Here is a 19,076-nt window from a genome sequence, read left to right on the forward strand (position 1 = left end):
CCTGCCGATGCCCTCAGTAATGCATGAGGTGCGTGTGTGTGAGCGCTCCTCGGTGGCGGCTGTTAACCCCATCCGCTCGCTTCTCTGTGCATGTTTCGGCAATTTTAAAGGCATCGCCGAAATGACTCATCGCCGTCAAAACGCTGCTGTCTCCATCGCTCCGCGCCCGGCTGCTCCGCGGTCCTCGAAGGTAGCGCGGCGTTTGTGCGGGCTGCCCCTTCGCGGGGGACGGCACCCGCCGCGCCCCCCGCTCCTCCCGGACGGAGCGGGACGGCGGTGGGCGGGGAGGGAGGGAAGCAGGCGGCCCCGCGGCCGCGCCTCAGCCCCCCCGCGGCCCCGGGCAGGGCGGGAGGCGAGCGGTAAGGGGGCCGGCGGCTCGGCTCGGCGCTGCTGGGCTCGGCTGGGCTCGGCTCGGCTCGGCTCGGCGGCGCGTTGGAGGCTTCGCCCCTGGGTCCCGCGCGGGTCCCCGAGGCGGTGGCTCAGCGGGGCGGGTGCGGCCGCGCTCCCCCGGCCCCTTCCCCCCCCCCCCGGTAGGCGGGGGAGGCCGGGCATCCGCCCTCGGCAGGCGCCGCGGCGGCATCGCCGTCCCCGGGCAGCCTTTCCCGCGGGCGGCGGGGCTCAGCGCCGGTGCGGAGGCAGCTGGAGCCGGGCGGAGTCTGACGGCGCTCCCCGCGAGCCCCGGGCGGCGGGGCGGTGGTGTGGGTCTCTCGGAATTACAGGAAAAAGCGTTGCTTGCGCTGAGGCCGGTAACTTCCTATTTCGTTACATCCCATCGCAGTCGCGGCGAGGCAGAGGTCACTCGTAGGCGAAACGGCCGTTCAGCAGCTCCGGTAAGCGAAAAGTTTTTGTTTTTGTTTTTGTTTTTTTTTTTTCCTCTTAGCTCGTTTTTGTTAACGTGGAGCGTGGGAAAGTGTGTAATTCTTCCCCGGGCGTTACTGGGGTGGATCTTCACCGGCGGTGAAGCGTGCTTGCATTCCCAGCCTTCCAGACGTTCTTCCTAGGCTCCAGGCAGTGCATGCTTCTATGTCTCTCCGGGCCAAGCAACTCCTTTCGGTTTCTTTCTTTCAAGTCCATGAGACAGTAAGAATTGAAACTTCCTATTTAGCTGATTGCCTTTGTCTCTTTTTGGGAAGAATATGATATAGATGCTTGGCTGTGGTTTTCTTTGTGCAATGACAAGAGTTAGTTCTCAAAACGTTTGCAGTATATGGAGTCCTCAAAGGCAGTAAAAGTGCTTTCCTAGCTGCTGGCTGCTTAAATTGTATTTGCTCAAATTTTTTCAAAGTGGCCTTTCAGATTTAAATATATTGGCCCCATGCTGCTTCTGTGCTTGCACAGTTTCTGCCTCCTGGGAAAAAATAATTTTGTATTGTGTTTGTGCACATGTGCATCATGAGTATCACCTACATGCACTCATGCTTAAATTGGGGAAGCTGCACTGAACTTCTCATCTGTAATGGACTGTGTGTTGCCTTTTGAAGACGATTGTCTAAAATAGTTGAAGTCCAACTAGCCTTTATCTGTGAATTAAGACACTGGGCAAGAGAATGTTTTTGTGCTTGAAGAAGACTTCACGTATTGGGCAAAAGAAGGAATGGTCAGTTCAGATTTTTCTGTCGGATAGAGGCTAATCAGTAACAAAACAGGTCTCAAGGGATAAAAGGGAAAAATGCTTTAGGTTTCTATCATAGAGGTTGCAGTATTGAATGTTAAAGATCTTGACTTTTCTGTAATAATCATGTAAGTCTGGTAATGTTTTGCATTATTTGGTGCTTGTAAGAAACACTTTCAATTAAAAAACGCTGTACTGGGAGATCTCAAAATGTAGCTGATTTTAGTCGGTTCCATGGAGCCTGGTTTCACGCCACCGTGCCATGTTTCAGCTAGCAGTTTTAACTATATAAAATTTTAACAATGTAAAAGTATTGTTAGTAAAGTTTACAGTATGGGTAGTAAACAAAAGAAAAACAGGATATATAATCTTTATGAGATAATCTGAATTAACAGGGTGATACAGCAGTTGTCTATGCAGGTCAACACCAAGGTAAATACATTTGGTATCAAGCAATACAGAGGATGCTCAACAGGACAAAAAACTCTTGAAAAGTAGTAACATAAAGACCATTTTAGATGACTGTGTCTTCTGTTGGGGGAAAGAAAGGGCTAACATTCTGCTTAGATGTACAGTAATAGGAATAGCAGGTAAGTGGCTGGTAGTGATCTTATGTTCCTATAACAAAGTACATGAGGTATTCAGCACCCAGCAGTGAAAGGTGGTAAGGAGTAGGTGAAGGTTAGCTGTACAGAGGCTTCCCTGTCATGTTATACATTCACTGCATTAATGCCATGGAGGCTGTAGCTCACTTCAGTAAATCTAGCTCTCACTATTCAGGTATTGTGTCTGCACTTCAGGAAGGGTGTGAAATACTGGGGAACCTTCAAAAGAGAATATAAAAAGGTAACAACCAAAGGAAATGGAAAACAAACCTTTTAAAGAGGACTTAATGTATGCTCTATGTTTATATAAGGTTGCGATGAATATGGAGAAGGATATTTGATAGTGGAGTGTAAGCAAGCTTCTTAATCACTGTGAAAAAGATACAAGATGAAAAGCTGTGTAGGTATTGTCTATAGTCCAAAATAACTCCTAAAAACAAGAATAAGTGATGCAATAGTTGTATAAGTGCAAAACTCACTGTCAGCTGAGCTTGTAATGAGTCTGAGTTTCTAATGTTTTCTAGAATATATGATTAAGTCTTTTTCAGAATGGTATATTATGCATACAGGTAACCTGCAGGGTCACGGTCATCTTTTCTGAGTGCTAAAGTAAGAAACTGAGGGTTTGCACTCATTTTGTTCTCATTTCTTCTTGCGTCTGTGAGAGCACAGGATTACCTGCATTGTTCTCTGCATTCTTGTAAGACTTGAAGCACTGCAGTAGGACAGGGATTATAATTACATACTGGGTTTGGGGCTGTAGCTGATTCTCTGAACAGTCCAGGGAAGTTTTTATTTGCTTTCCTGTGAAACACAGTTTGCTAACGTTATTCAAGTGAACGTGTGTTTTACTCTGAATTGGTCTTAGTTTAGGAGGCAAGGCTGGACAAGGTGAGCTAATGCTCTGAAGAAGTACAGAAAATCTTCCTTCTGATTTTCTGACAGGTGTGTATGCTGTACAAACTTCAGGTTTAAACCACCCAAATCTGGCAACTGTAAGAGATTTGGATCTGGCCAGCCTCTCTTGATGAGAGTTCTGTGTTTCTTTAAAGCTCAATGCATGGATTTTCCTGCCCTGCCCATCCATTTTTCTCACCTTATCATGGCAGTGGCATCTTGTTCTCCACCTTTGTTTGAGTGACTGTGCTCAAGGAAGGGGCAGGAAGGCAACCATCCTATCTAATAATGTCTTCCTAACTGAAAACATCTGACACAAAACCATCTCTCAAAGTAGACCCTTGTATCCAAAACAGACTTTGTAGTCCCTCCAACACTGAGCCGAAGAAGAAAGCTCCAAGACTAGACCTGTACACGAAGCCTGTTTAAGCCCTACCTTGTCTGTTTTTTCATTCTCAGTGAAAAAAAGAACAAGGAATGATAATGCTGCTATGAGAGCTGCAGTTCTCTCTGGTAGTATCACCAATACTCAGTTCTACCGGTATTGATGGCCTGGCCTTTCTTTTAATAAGCATTATAAGATCAGATATAACCATGTAGTTAAAATGAAAAAAGGGACCAATATGTAAAAATGAAGAAATTAAATCTTGTTTTGTGTTTGTAGCTTTAAGCTTTTTCCCTAAAAATTAAGTTTTTGTGATGGGGTATAATTAATATTAATATTAATTAGCAAACAAATATTTGTTTTGCAGCCTTTGTATCTAACTGAGCATTTTATACCTTAAGATTACTTAGAGGCTAATTTCTTATGCTTGTTCAGAGAATAATACATTCTATTTACTAGATATAGATTAATTATTTTTCTGTGTTAGTGTTAAGCTGCATTTAGGTAAAAACTGTATTTAAATTCCAATGTACAGTGTTTTATATTAAAACATATTCAGTATGCTGTTAAATGTTATTCTATAATTACAGGGTTTATCAAAGCATGTTTTGAGTCTGTAACTCTAGGCTATACTAAACAACATAACTCTTATCAGCAGTTATTACCTGAACTGACCTTTCCGGGTGACTGGGTCCTTCAGGATTTTAGAACAACAGTATCTTATCATTTGGTGCCTATTTTTTTAATTTAGAGACTGAAAGAGGAAAACTGCTTTCCTGCTTTTTCAGTTCCCATCTGATTTGCAGCTTTTAAATTAACAAGTCATTGAACTTGGTGAATACAGCCTTTGTTTGTTTTTTTTTTGTTTGTTTGTTTTTTTTTCCCCACTATGGCATTTTTAGAACAAGTTTCTGCAGTCAAAAGTTGGCACAGCATTTCAAGGGGCTCTGCTCCATGCTGCTCCTTTGGATGTGTCTATAAGCTTAGTGGTTTCTGTTTTCTCAACAAGTATGTATTGTTTGAATTTATTTAATTTATGTGATTTTAGTAGGTTATGGCAGCATTATGTTGTAAGGTAAGCTGTCATAATTTCAAATTTAAATAGGTTTGTTTTTCAAAAGAAAATGCACCTAAGTCCTGTTTAAATCAAATTCTATTTAAATGTTGAAGATCTTATTCTTCCTGGTCTGAGGTTCAGCTGACTATTTTTAGCTGAGGTAAGGACTGTGGGTCATGGAACCAGTGTGCTCAGGATCTTTCACTGCAGTGTCTGGCATTTTTCCCATGGATGAGCTTGTCAGTGCATGATTTATAGGCATTTGGGAAAAGCCATTAGCTGTCCCTTACATTTACTGCTTCCTCCAATATGTTTACACGTCATTCTTTTCTCTGACCGATGTAGAGAAATCTCTGTTTTCTTCTTCTGATGCTACTGGTACTCATCCTTGATGGAATCCTGACCAATCCTGGAAGCTGATGCTTCTACACCCTGTTATCTAGGAAGGAGTCTGAAGTTTGTATTTGGATCGTTTGCCTGAAGTGTTCTCTTTCCCTCTAGGATTTGTGTAAATGCTGATGGATTTGAATCTTGGAGTTCTGAAAACTGATGGTTATGGCTTTTCCAATTGCATCCGTGTGTAACATCACACTCAGGTGGCCCAGTGGGGCCACATGCAGCCTCAGGCTTCTGGCATTCAGCATTGGCTGATTTTGTGTAGGGCAAGGCATGTCTCTCCGTATGGTAGCTGGCATGGCAGAGCTGTAGCAATTGCTACTAAAGACTAAATAAAAGACAGCAGTGGCTATTCAGCTTCTTTCTAGTTGTTAGAAGAGTGTCAGACTTAATAGGAAAGGATGCCCTGCCAGGTTCCAGCAAAGATGTTAGAAATTCTTGAAGATGACTGGGCATGTTTTATATAGGCTAAAGGCATACTGCCTTTCCATTTATAGATGTACCATGTTCTTTATTCACGGTGTAACAGCTGCACTGCATGCGAAGTATGTGTTTGTGTAGTTAAAAATAATCTTTGAATTGGATCTGAATGGAAAAAGCTTTCCTGTCCCAAAGTGGAGGAGAAGGGTGGTTAAGAAGTAGTCCTAAGTAGAGTATGGGGAAAAGTTACTTTGCATAATTGTTCCTCTGACTCCTTTAAACTTTTAAACCATAGCTCTTCCAAGCAACTTGAATTTCAAAATTAAAATGGAAAACCAGAGGTTTTGGTATTGAGAAAGCCTTGTTTCATCAACTATGTTACACAATTTTTTATGTATTTAGTGAGACCTTCATTGAGATTGCCCCTTCCTGCAAGAAATCTGGCTTTGGTGAATCAGTTTTTTAAATAGTTGAGGAAGACAGTTCTGTTCATGTTCTTTGTTTAGTCATCAGAACTTGGCTTTTATAGGTACCTGTAAGTGAAGCACTTCTGAATTTATGATGTGACTTTTACCGAGGAATGTTCTTTCACCACCTTGACATATGTGATCTCTTAACTAAACAGCCAAGGAGCTATTTAGTCACGTATCAGTATAGGGACAACCACGTAAGACATGAGCAGGGTTTTAACCTGCTGAGTCACTACCCTGGTCTCTGACATGTAGTAACTAGCAGCTGGCATGTCAAATAACTGGCTGCTAATTGGTACTGGAGAAAGTGGAAGGAGATACAGCATAGCATCAGGACTGAACCAAATCAACAGCTCACAGCTGGGAAGAAGTGTCATGGAGGTCTCTCCCCCCAGTTCTCTACTTCACCAACTCAGATGCCTGTCAAATCATGTAGCAAGTTGCTTACATTTGTTAATGCAGCACAAATACATTTTTTGCTTAGTTTTCTGCTATTTTAGCAAGCGGACATGACTTACTGTGTGATGGGCACTAGAAGAGCACTAGGAGAGGGGGAAAAGGTAGGTATGGGTACAGGATGAGGAGCGCTCACTGAGTGTGGATGCAATCTTTGTTTAAGCTTTCTGGTGAGCATGTAGAACTAGAATTTTTCAAAGGCTTGTAACTTGTCATAGGGGCCAGATTTGCCATGCCTCATCTTTTAGCACTCTGCTCCACTGTGGTGGAATATGTGGTGGTATGTGGTATTCTTGGCACAAGCATAATTAAAAAATGTTTTTATGATTTCCCAATGATTTTCAATTCCAATTCCTTCCTAAAAAAGTGTGGGATTGCTGGACCTAGTCAAAGGAATATTATAAAAAAAATGTTTTCCTTATTCTTGGAAATAGCTGAACTATTTTGGCTGAAATGCAGCCTCTTCTGTCTCGTGTCCCCTCAAAAACAGTGAACCACCATATGTAGAATATCAGCAGAAACCTTTAGAGCTTTGCCAAGTTGTAAGCAAAGACAGTGGGAAGTGTTTGATAAATTTAATAGTTTTTTCCTTTTTTCTTTTTTCTTCTTTATCTAGTAGATTGTTCTTCATCTCCCTGCTAGAGTTTCTGCACCCTTTCCAGTGTTTTATGCTTTAACCAAGGCCATGGTTCCACTCAGACTGTCTTTTCATTTTTCTCACAAATTCTCAGCAAAGACCTACAAAATAATTTAATTTCCAAAAGAAGGGTAGCTGCTCCCAGATAAAGTCAGTGAATATGTCAACTCATGGTTGCTTTTTTTGTGCCAGATCTTCTATTGAAATGTACTGTTAATTTCATTAGAAACATTTTGTAAATTGATTCTTTCTTAGGCTGGAAGGGACTTTGCATGTCCTGCCTGGGGAGAACCATCATCTTCGTTTTGGTCTTGGTATTAGCTGATTTTTTTTTTTTTTCTCTCTAAGTAGTCCACAAAGTAGGAAAACCTATTAGCCCCTTTCACTTAGAGCAGTGTAATTAAGTTCAGTATTGACAGCTGCTCTGTGGTGACATTGCTTTTCTCTCTTTTTGCTCAATTCTTTTATAGTTGTATATATTTAACATGGTGCTGCTGCCTATATGATTGGGAAGCAGTTGTCTCTTTACATACTGTTATCTAATCTTAAGGCAGCTTTTACTGTTCTTTGTTACTGTGTAGTTGTTTAGTGAATCTAAGGAAGAATTCAATCACTAAGGGAAATTCTTTAATTAGTCACGGCCATACTACGTAATGGTTGATGCAGGTAAGTGGAAAGCCTGTGTTTTGAACTATTGGTTTTATTTCAAGTAGTCTTTACAATACAGAATACACATTGAGCTTTTATTACATGTTGCTAGCAGTTTAGTCTACAGAAAAGGAAGAATAGATCCTTATTATTTATATCAAGTGCCATAAGCTCTTTCCTGTAAACAGTTATATGTATGCTTATCTTCACATGCCATGCGGAGGATTTGGTGTTCTCATGAACGAGTATATCCCCCAAGATTAAAGCCATATTTGTAGAGCTGTTGTAAAAACATTTTATTTGACTAATAAAATTCTTTACTTTTTATAAAAAAATACTCATGCCCTTGTAGCATCTGTAACTTGATTTGTCTTTGGCTTACCATTCCTCGCTCCTCTTTCAGGTAGTTTTGATTGGGTACATCATCTTGTAGTGCTCTTGGTTATTTTGCTTGGTTTTGTTGATGTTAATAATAATCTTTGAAGCGTGTTGGTTTGCTGCAACTACTAGTCTCCTAGCTGATGAAATACTGACTACCACTACCATTGCTTAACACAGCTGTATAGCAGTCATTGGTGTGTGGCCCTATGAAGTTGGCAAAGCCTTTTTTAGAGTCATCATTATGATTTTTCTTTATTTTTGAATGGAATGTAGTTTTCCTGTAGCCATGACTTTGGGACTGATTTTTTTACATTGGTATCCTTCTTAAACTTTAAAAAATAAAATAAGAATAGACACACACTTTAGTGGTTACAAAATACATTCTTAGCTTTAACAGAGTAGAACTTCCAGTATCTCATCAACATTGCTATGGACTATGTTAATTCTAAAATTTAAAAATAACTATCTAAATATTTCTACATCTGCATCTATTTTTAGTTCTGTACTTACTGGTGCCAAATACATGGAACAGTTGCTTAAGGTTCTTTGTTTTTATTGCCATCAGTAGTGTAATTTGTCTTTACTACTTTGAGAACAAGAACTTACACACTAGGTAATGAAAGTAGTAATAGATTCTCTTTTTGTAATTGCTTTGTTTCTTGTTGATACACATCTTGCTACAGCTGTATTTTAGGAGTGTGTCACTGGGCAAACGCCTCTCTCATTTCTCTTCTTACCCCATGTGCCCTTTTCATTTTTTTATCCTGTTTTGCACTGCCATAGCCTCAAAGTTTATAAATGCTTCCTGAGACAGACTGAAAATAATGCTTAAGATTAGTTCTGGCAGAAACTGAACACAAAAAGCATTTTTTTTTACTGTGGTTTTCTCTTCTAGATTACTGTAAAACTTTATTTTGTAGCAAAACCAAGAAGTTTTTGTGGAAGAGACCATAACATAGGGCAGAACCCCTTCTGCCTATATCCCACCTATAGATCTCTGTCCCATACAGTGACCTGGTGCACACCTGCTTCCTAGCATTGTCTGAACTTGTGGGACGAGGAGAAGCCGCCTTTGGTCTGCAAGCTGCTGGTGTACCTGTTCTAGGGAGAGAGCACTTGCCTCCCACCTGGACCACTCCTGAGATACAGGTTTGCTTGGAGAGCTGGAATTACAGCAACTCCTCAGATAAATCTGAAAACCTAATGCAAAACAGGGGCCCTAACTGACTGCAGCAATAGTAATACCCACCTTTTGCTTATGAACATAGTAGCTAGAGCCACTTGTCCAGTAAGTAGGAATATTGTGCCCTAGGCTTTCATCTGCTGAAGGAGGTCTGAAACCCCTGTTTTCTACAGGCAGATCTCCTACTTACTAGCCAAAGGTGTAGTCTGGGTTGCAACATACTCTGCCCTTGATGTTGGAGTTGGGCCACTTTACAGACAGAGTTGTTACCGACAAGCTGATGAAGCGTGGGCTGGATGAGCAGACAGTGAAGTGGATTGAAAACTGGCCGAACAAGTGGGCCCAGAGGGTGATGGTCAGTGGCACAAAGTCTAGTTGGAGGCCAGTGACTAGCGATGTACCCCAGGCATCAATACTGGGTCCAGTCCCGTTGATCCTCTTCATTAACGGTCTGGGTGATGGGGCAGAGCGTACCCCCAGCAGGTTTGCTGATGACACAAAACTAGGAGGAGTGGCTGATACGCCAGAGGGTCATGCTGCCATCCAGAGGGACCTCAACCAGCTGGAGAAAAGGGCTGCCAGGAACCTCATGCGGCTCAACAAGGAGAAGAGCAACGTCCTGCACCTGGGTAGGAGCAACCCCAGACACCAGTACAGACAGAGGGCTGGTCAGCTGGAAGGCAGCTCGGCAGAAAGGCCCTGGGGGTCCTGGTGGACACCAGGTAGAACGTGAGCCAGACGCTTTGCAGAGTTGTCTTCAGGTGTGGTGTCTGGGACACTTAGCTGGGATAAAAACAGTGTGGATTCACCCTCTTTTGGGTGGATGATGACCTGGGACTGTTGCCGGCCTCCTGAACAATTGTTTTATTAGGTGGTGATGCACAAGAGATGCGGGATCATTCCTTCTCCTGCAACAGCCTTCCTTTTCAAAGGAATTCACTCTGCTTGGTGAGTCTGCTCAGAAGATAGGGCTAGGCAGGCTGGATTTCAAGTAGATGTAGATATCTTTCTTACCAATTCTTTACACGGTCCTTGGAAAGTAAATTGCTTAGGTGGATTGGATTGCCCTCAGAAGGATTTCAGGTGCACTTACCTCTCTCTTCTTTACAGGAAAAGTATACACTTATCTTAGGAAGACTGCATCAAATTTCTCCCATCGTGCAGGAAAGTAACACTTGGACAAAGCAATACTTAACTTGAATGCTAGTGGGAAATGCTGAGTAGCATTATTAACTCTTATACAAACGCTTACAAAGTATTACAGGGGCATCTTTACTTGAAGTATATTATTGTTTTTTTTATTTTATGACAGCATTTCCTGCCCAGATAGTGAAAAAGAAATGTTCAACTGTTTGATTTGGATCTTTGTCCTGCTTTGCAGCTGTATAGCAGGTATGTTTCTTGATTATTAGCACCTGTCTTGCCATAAGAAAGTTTTCCAAAAGGTGACCTTCTCCAAATGAAATTTCAAAGAGTTTTGAAAATGAAGAAAGTGTATTTTAAAAATAGAAGTTAGTAGGTGATTGACTAACTAGTGTACAGTATAGAGAGAAACATTTATGGCACTCTTGATGTCCTCTTGTGGAATGTTAATTGTCATCATAGCCTGGATTTGTTTTCTTTTGTATTTAAAATATTAAAAAAAAAAAAAAGTATTTTAAAACTTACTGTTCCCCTGTTGCACAGCGTATAGAAGGGGAATCTGTATCTGGAAGTCATATCAGAGTTCAATTCTTGTTGGATTGTGAAGGCTGGTAACTTTGGAGATCTGCTGATGGACCAAACTGATGTTTCTGTAACATGAACACTTAAAATGCAGTTAATGTCTACTGGTTTTGGACTGTTTTAAGTCAAATATTACCTATTCAGAGATTCATACAATGCCTACTAATGTTCTCATTCCCATTTTTAAAAGTCACCTGACAATGTGTGACTATTGATTTTTTCTTTTTTTTTTTCTTTTTTTTTTCTTTCTTTTTTTTAATATGGTAGTTCCACAGTCTGTTTAAGCTAGCACAGGTAACCACTGCAGTTGGAAGAGCATGTAGTTCTGCACTCCATCCACCTCTCATCTCCCTCTTCTTCCACTAGAGTGCGTGTTTGTGTGGCTAGTCCTGAAGTGGTGAGGAATCTGATCTGGATGGAAGACGATGTTATTTTTTGCCAAACTTTTATTTTTCACATGTATTGGTTTCCTTTTGGTTCATTACGCAGGCACTTCTGGCACACAAAGGGGGATAATAGCAGTGAATGAGTGGTTGAGGATTAAAAATGCTTGTGACAACAGTGCCACTTTAAACTGGTTAAGTTGAATAGTATAGGTTAGAATAGGAAATCACAAGCACAGAGATAATGACTTTGTGACAATAATTGAAAGTTCATGTGCAATTTATCACAGACAACTTAGCACACAACAGTAATTTATTATATAATGTTATTTGTGTCTTAAATTGTTTGGGGATTACATGGAAGAGGGGTGCATATGTTTGTAGAAGCTTGAACAATACATGAAACAGTGCAGGTAATTGCTTGCAACTGATATACAGTAAAATTTGTGCAGTAGAGTGTAAAGTAGCCATTAGTATGACTTTGAAACATAAATTACTTTGAAACAAAAAGGTCACAAAAAGGAACATAGAAAGCAATTTACAGTTAATACACCCAAAAAGGAGAGAATTACCAGAAAACAAGGAAGAAAGTTTAATATTTGATTCCCTTTCATACCTACATTCTAGCAAAGAAATTCTATCTGTAAAAGTTTGGGGTATTTTTGTTTTATTTAACAGATTTATTTATGAAATTTGTCTTCAAGAAATAAGCAGCAAAAAAATAAATAGCTAGCTCCTTGCAGGACTCTAATGGGTGATTCTTGCACTGTTTGATAACTTTGTTGCTGAATTCATTCATTCAGCCTGCTGCTGTGTTTCCCTTTTACATGCAGTTTGTATACAATTCCTGCACTGTATCTGGGAATATAAATTCTATGAGGGGTGAAAGTACTACTGAGATACTGAAATATATTGCAGCTTAGTTGTAAATTTTAAACTTACCAGTTTGATGTGTTTTCTGATATAGTTATTAGTGATAACATCTAAATGGTATGTGTATCTTTTACATATAGGAATATTTTTTTAAAAACATTTAAAAGACAGTCTCGTCTCTTCATTTTCAGCTATTAAAAAATATTTGAATTGAAATTTCTCCATTTTTTTCTGGGAAAGTATAGAAACATCATTCTTACATAATCCCTATGGTAATACAGTAATTAAATTAATGTAAACTGAGTTTCCAGACAGCAATATCTGATTTGAGTGACTTAACTCAGCAGTGTATTTCAAGTCCATATGAAAAAAATCTAAATGATCTGTAGACAAGAAAATAAGTTATCATTTTTCCACTGATTTTTAAAAGGAATTAGGTTATGTGATATCTTTGATTTTGTTTTTAGATGAAAACTCTATCAGAGATGCTGACATTTTTCCTTCATCTCCTGAAATTGAAAGAGGATCCACCCTGAAACTGTTTTGTGTTCTTGGAAAACGTTACACACCTCACAGAAATGCAAGCCACATCATCTGGAAATTGAATCATGAATTAGTTCCTTGGGAAGACTATGACATTGTGAATGAGACTGTATCTAGTATAACCTTCCATAATTTCACTTACAGCAAAGCTCATGTGAAATGTTTCACTAAGTACTTGGGCAAGGAACAACTTCTGGTTCACACTGAAGTTAAAACTGGCTGTAAGTAGAAATGCGGAAAAATTAATTTTAACATTATTAAATAACAAAGTAAAAATTTTACTTTTAAAACAACTACTTTTTTTTTTTTTTTTTTTTTTAGCTTGTGGCATTGTAAGACACCTCTAGCTCCTTTTTTTTCTGAAAATAAAGCATGAAATTGCAGGCTTTCCTTACTGACACTGGTCCATAACCTCTCTGACCCTGACTTTTGGCCAGATGAAGTGAGTGGAGGTTTTCTGTTGAGTTCAGAGGGTACTGGGTCTGTTCCTTTGGTTAATGTCTTTTGTGTAGCCTAGCCAACTTTAGCTTTCTCCAGGCAGAACCTCTGTTCCAAAGAAATTATAATTACAGTCTCATATGGAGAAGGTTACAGGATAAATATGTACACAAATTCTCTAATTTATTGAACAGTTTAAGTTCAGATTGTACTAACGTATGCCTGGGGGTCCCATTCTAATAAAGAAGCAATAAATGCAGAAAAATACATCTGTGGAATAAAAACCAGCAGAAGGTATTGCCTGTCTGCAAAGTTTAGTGTGCCATAAGCTTGTAAATAAAACAAAGATCTTTCCAATGTTGTATTAGGTGGGACAGAAAAGTACTGTTTTGGGGAGAGGGCTTTTTCAACCAGTTTATTTCACTGGGTGCAGTTCTCTTCCTTTCAACTCCAATTTCTTCTATCAAGTGAAGAAGTCTGGCTTTAACAAAGAAGTCTTCGAGGGTGTTACATATTTATGGATGACTTCAGACTATAGAGATTGCAGAGGATGGTTTCCTTTGCCCTGTCTTCCTTATAAGATAGAGTTCAGAATTAGCGATCTCTTCAAGGTCATATAGATACATTTCCCAGGAAGCTGTCTTCTGTATGTTAAGGTCGTGCAGGCTCCTCAGATGAGGGGTTTTCATAGGGTATGTGGTTAGACATTCTGGGAAGGAAGGAAGTAAGGGGAGTTTTATCTTTCAAAGCATGCCTTTTCCTGAACTTTTGTGCTGTTTCTTTGTTTTCCTCTTACTCTTGGGAGCGGCCTTGAGCTATAGGCGTGTTGCAGAGGGTGTAGTTAGAGGTTCAGGAAATGTGTGTAGTGGTTTGATATAAGATAGTTAATGAGTTACTGCAAAAATACCTTCAGGCCCACTTAGTTAAGTACTTCTGAGAAGTAGTTGGAGAAATTGTCCCTGTCTCCCAGGGGAAGAAAGAGTGGTTTTGATTTTGGCTTTGTGAGGATTTTTGAGGGCAGTAAGAAATTATAAAATGCAGTGCTATGCAAGACACTTAGTGAAGTTGCTATAATCTGCTTTTTGACCCAACAAAATCAGTTGTACATTAGACTTACTTATTTTTACTGGGCTTTTTTTTTAATCTTTGTCATTGTAGTTCCACCAGAAACACCAAGAAATATTTCCTGCATTTATTACTTTGATGCTAAACTTACCTGCACCTGGACTTCAGGAAGAGAAACACATCTTACGACAAACTATACTCTTTACCGAAAAGTGTAAGTATATGATGTATTGGGAACTGGGTTGCTGGGGAGAGACCACCAGCTCCCTTCCCCTCATATCCTGACTTCTCTTTAAAGAAAACCTGGAAACATTGTGGAGTTCAGAGTCATGGCATTTCCTCAGTAAATTCAATTAATTGGGGGTTGATAACTCTTGAAAAAAGTTAAAATCTGATACCTCTTTAGTATGCTGCATAAAGGAAATTAGCATTCTCAACCCAATATTCAGTAGACAAATGTTTACATCAGAATTGATATTCACTTGTTTCCTTGAAGTAACATTACTAATTAGATGAAAAGCTGAATAAGCCTAGGTACAAATGGAGAATGGAGGCACTTCGTGGGAGTGTTACCCGGAAACTTTCTGTGTAACTAATTATCGTTATTTTGGATGGGTAAAAAAAAGATTACTTCCTCCTCTACTTTAATCAGTTTCCATTTAAAACTAGTAAAGCCCCTGTTACTCTGCTTGACACCAGTAGCATTTAACCTAGGGACCTTTGGAGTCATAAGGTTTCAGTGAAAGAATCTAGAGTTAGTTGTCCTTTTTGGATTGCTCGCATCTGGGGTTTTGTATTTACAAATACAAATTATGTAGTCTCATGCTTTCTAGTGTTTTTGTGACCCCATTGTAGAAGCATAAATACTTGATAGTTTCAGTTTCCATTAAATTTCAAATATTGTTTAGGAGCTTACTTTTTCATAAGTGACTGTGAAAATGGTGAAATCAGCATTGTTCCAAGGCAGATCTTGGATACAATTTTGAAGGTGATAGCACAGATTTTGTCCCAAATATGCTTGTCAATCTGTTCTTCATTATTATGAAGCTGCTTATAGTGCTCTTTTTCTGTCTAATCAAGACTCTAGGTAGTATGATTTCATGAAGAGTTTTCAAAAATGCCTAAAATTATTCTTGAGAACTGGAAGGCATTCAGACTCCAAAGGAGACATTTTCGTATTTTAGTTATGCTAGCGTATGGTATCTTTTTTATTTAAATGGTAGGGCAGGAAAACATCTTTAGTTTTATCTCTGTTTTAGGCTTGACATTTTAGGCTTCCATCTTCATTAGGTGGAACTTTGTTACTCCTTCTAGTGTTTCTACAGTTTATAACTTAGCTGAGTTTGTGAAACCATAAACTAGAACAGCCATTGAAAGTAAGTTTCAATATTGTTTCTTCCTGTACCAGCACAAATTCTTCTTTAAACACACAGTGAATTGGATTGCGGAACTATTTTGAGTAAAATCTAACCGTTAATTTTAATCCAGATAACTCCCCAGCTGAGTTTACCATATGACTACAAAAGCACTGGTACAAGGGGGCAGAGAGCTGTGGATGGAAACAAACAGCTATGCGTGTTAGGGACGGTAGGACTGCTTCCTTTTGGAGCATTGCAGGCTTACAGTAGTTTAAAAAAGGTTCTTGAAGTACCAGCCTCAAACTATTTTCTGAGTTACATGAATGATGTGCTTACTTACTGCATAATATGGAATACAGGCCCCATATATGAGTTTTTATTTGTTGAAAAATTTCTCTGTGGGTCAGTAACATGAAACAAATGTTGTTAGCTTGCATTCCGCACTACTTATAATGAAAGTATATGCTATGAAGACAGCATGTTACCAGTGTTTTCTTTCCAGAAAATCTGACAAATTCTATTACCTTTTAGTAGCTTGGCAGTGGTACAGTTTGGCTTTTCTTTTTTCTGTATTTAAGAGATGAATAAAAGCTTGTTATTACATAGTTCCATGTGGCATGTGTTATTAGCTCTATCTTAGCTATATTTTTAAAGGAGGTCTTGTGTGGAGTTACATAATTCCACTTCTCTTTGAGATTTTAATCTAAAATAATAGCATGTGGATCCCCCATTAAGGCATTCTTACTCTTCCTTACTGCTCCTGGAAAGTTGTCATACTAATTGCAATTAAAACTAATTGAGTCTGTGTAGGCTACTTTTACGCATTTGCAGGAGCGGAGCAATTAGGAAAGAGTATTCATTTGCACTAATATATCATTGAAGGAGATATTCACTGGTAAAAATGGCCTGCAACCTCAAAAACACATAAATAATAATTAAATAGTAATAATCAGTTAGAGTTATTCTAAGAAAATCCTCTAATTTCTAACTCCTTTAATTTTTCTCTTTTATTTTTTAGGATGACAGAAGGAGGGGTGACTCTTCCAAATACAGTGCGCTCCTGCCAAAGCAAAACGGAGTCATGCTCATTTGTCTATCCAGATACTCCATTTAGTAGTTCTTTTTGTTTTCAGGTGAAAGCTGAAAATGTTTTGGGTGAAGCCTCATCAGACTGTGTTCCTATACCTATGGAAAAAATAGGTAATTAAAAAAAAGAAAAAAAAAGAGTTAAAGATAAAGCAGTGTATGTTGAGCTGACTGTACCCTCCCCAATTCTTTTGACTTCCCTGTAGCATACAGGTTAGAGAATTCTGAAACCAGTTCTGTAATCAAAGTTGGTTTACATAGAAGAAAATAAAAAAATAATTTTTCAATATAATATTTTTGAAACCATTATTTGGGTTTCATTTGGTTTTAAATTGGTCTCAGTTTTGAAATGCCATCCAATTTTAATTGTTAGCTAAAATTATGATGTCTCTGACATTACATTTAGGCTTTAATAATATGTTTCATACTTCCCAATTTTTTTTATCAAAATTTGGATGCTTCCAATTCGCTTGTTATGTTTTAACTGATGGTGTTTCCAGGTAAAATTCTTCAAACTGGTTGGTGGTGCAGCAGCAATTTTCAGCAATTTCTTGGTCTTACCAAGAGGTGGTGAAAAATTATAGTGAGCTGTATTTATACTATGAAATGTCTAACTACAACAATATTTTTTTAAGGTAATGTCTAACATATCCATTATAAATGACTAAGTTTTTAATTACTAACAAGTAAAGGCCATATGCTAAAACTTTTGTGAAACTAAGTCATACTCAGACTGTAATTTTCTATTTTTGAGTGGTACTAGATGACAGTGCAATATCTAGCTGTAAATGAATAGCAATATTCTCATTTCTCCAGCCAGGTCTACCCATCATTTACTCTGCTATTCTACTTTCTGGTTAGGAATGTTAAAAAAATACCTGTTCTGTGATTCCCAGGAGCAACAATAATATTTTGCCTATCTCTTCTCCCTCTGCGCTGTGCTGCAATTTCCTGTGTTCGTTTTGGTGTAGTTAAAATACTCAGTTAAAAGGTTTGTTGATTTGCTGCAGCATTCCATGAGCTCTCCAGCCGTATGTTCCTTTACTCCCTGTGTTCAGACCTGCCATGGCTCATTACTTTCCACATCCTCTGTACCAAACATCTCTTTTCTTAGTGCTAATCCATTCTTTTCCCATCACCTCCTTCACACTTCCTTCCCGCTCAAATCCTTTTCAACTGAATTCTTCCCTCATCTGCAGTTTGGACTTGACTTTGGCATCCCAGCTCCGCTTCGTTTCTTTTCCCTGCTGTTGTCTCTGAGGAGTATTCTTCAGTGCTGATACAGATGAAAGAAATCTGCACATCTGTTTGAGAGCAGGTTTGTCAGCATTAAATCAGTTATGTGTACAATCTCTCTTACAGATAACTTCCCATTTGTAGAGTTATGTCTATAAAATAGACCACCATGAGTACCTGAGAGGATGTACATTGTTGGGATAATAATTAAACTTCTTGTAACACACATAGACGGAGCAATTCTGAACTTTTACAAAAGCATTTTCCCCTGCTACTGTTTTTGTTTCTCCATTCTAGAGAAATTTGAACCTCCTGAAATACTTTCAGTTAAAAAAATCACTGGTATAAAGCAGTTGCTTACAGTAACCTGGAAAATGCCTGAGAAGATTATCCCTTCACAAGGTTTAATTTGCCAGGTTCAATACAGAAACTTGTATTCAAACTCTTCGGTAAGCTACATAAATTTTCTTCTGAATGTTAGCTTCTTTGTGACTAATTTCTTCATGTTATAAAAGGCTAAATAGAAAAAAGGCAACAAGTAGTTGGAAATAATGATTAAAACCTTGTTATTTTAGTGGAGCATAATTAGGTATGCATGATCTTAAGATCATTGTTTTGTTGTCTAAGATTAATTGTTCTCTTCCTTTTGGTCAACGTCTGTTTTGGTACATACTATACTTCTGAATATATTTCTGTAAAAGGCTAAGGGATTACACACACATTCAGTCAAAATATTTTATTTTCCTCTTGCATTCTGATGTTGAAAACAGCATTTACTCCCAACCACAACAGCTGAATCAGATTTAGATGGACTAATGATACATTAATTTTCAAGTGAATTAAAGTATAAATTTTACAAAATGGAAAATAAGAGAAATTATTTTTCTGAGTTTGTCTTTCTGACACTTAAATGGAACTGTTACAGAAAAAAACAGTATTTAGTCTTTTGCTTCTTTCAGATGGCCTATTCCAATGCTCCTCATTATGGAAGCAATTCTGTTTGCAGTCATAGTGTTTCCTCTTCCAAATTTTAGAATGGGCCAGGTTGCTTGGCTTTTCTATTTAAGTTCATCAAACTGAGATGTCTGCTTTGACCTTACCATTTTATACATTAAATTTTTTTCTTTTGGTACCAAAATTTTTTGTGTTTTCATTGGTCTTTTCATTTTAATCATATGCTGATAATCTTGGGGGTGGCCTACCGCCACACTATTATATGGCT

The 19,076-nt window shown here is 38.8% G+C and overlaps 1 protein-coding gene across 2 annotated transcripts in view; it reads left to right on the forward strand.

Moving 5' to 3' along the window:
• The first annotated feature begins 343 nt into the window (after window positions 1–343).
• IL31RA (interleukin 31 receptor A) overlaps window positions 344–19,076 on the forward strand; it is a 35,985-nt gene continuing 17,252 nt past the window's right edge. The window contains exons 1-7 of one of the 2 annotated variants that reach the window (XM_075021574.1): window positions 344–359; window positions 779–830; window positions 10,460–10,539; window positions 12,596–12,892; window positions 14,268–14,388; window positions 16,551–16,732; window positions 18,152–18,303. In XM_075021574.1, the coding sequence (XP_074877675.1) occupies window positions 10,488–10,539; window positions 12,596–12,892; window positions 14,268–14,388; window positions 16,551–16,732; window positions 18,152–18,303 (804 nt within the window). In that variant the 5' untranslated portion in view covers window positions 344–359; window positions 779–830; window positions 10,460–10,487. The other variant, XM_075021573.1, reaches the window with a different exon arrangement.

The sequence above is a fragment of the Buteo buteo genome, chromosome Z, assembly GCF_964188355.1.
Source record: "Buteo buteo chromosome Z, bButBut1.hap1.1, whole genome shotgun sequence".
NCBI lineage: Eukaryota > Metazoa > Chordata > Aves > Accipitriformes > Accipitridae > Buteo > Buteo buteo.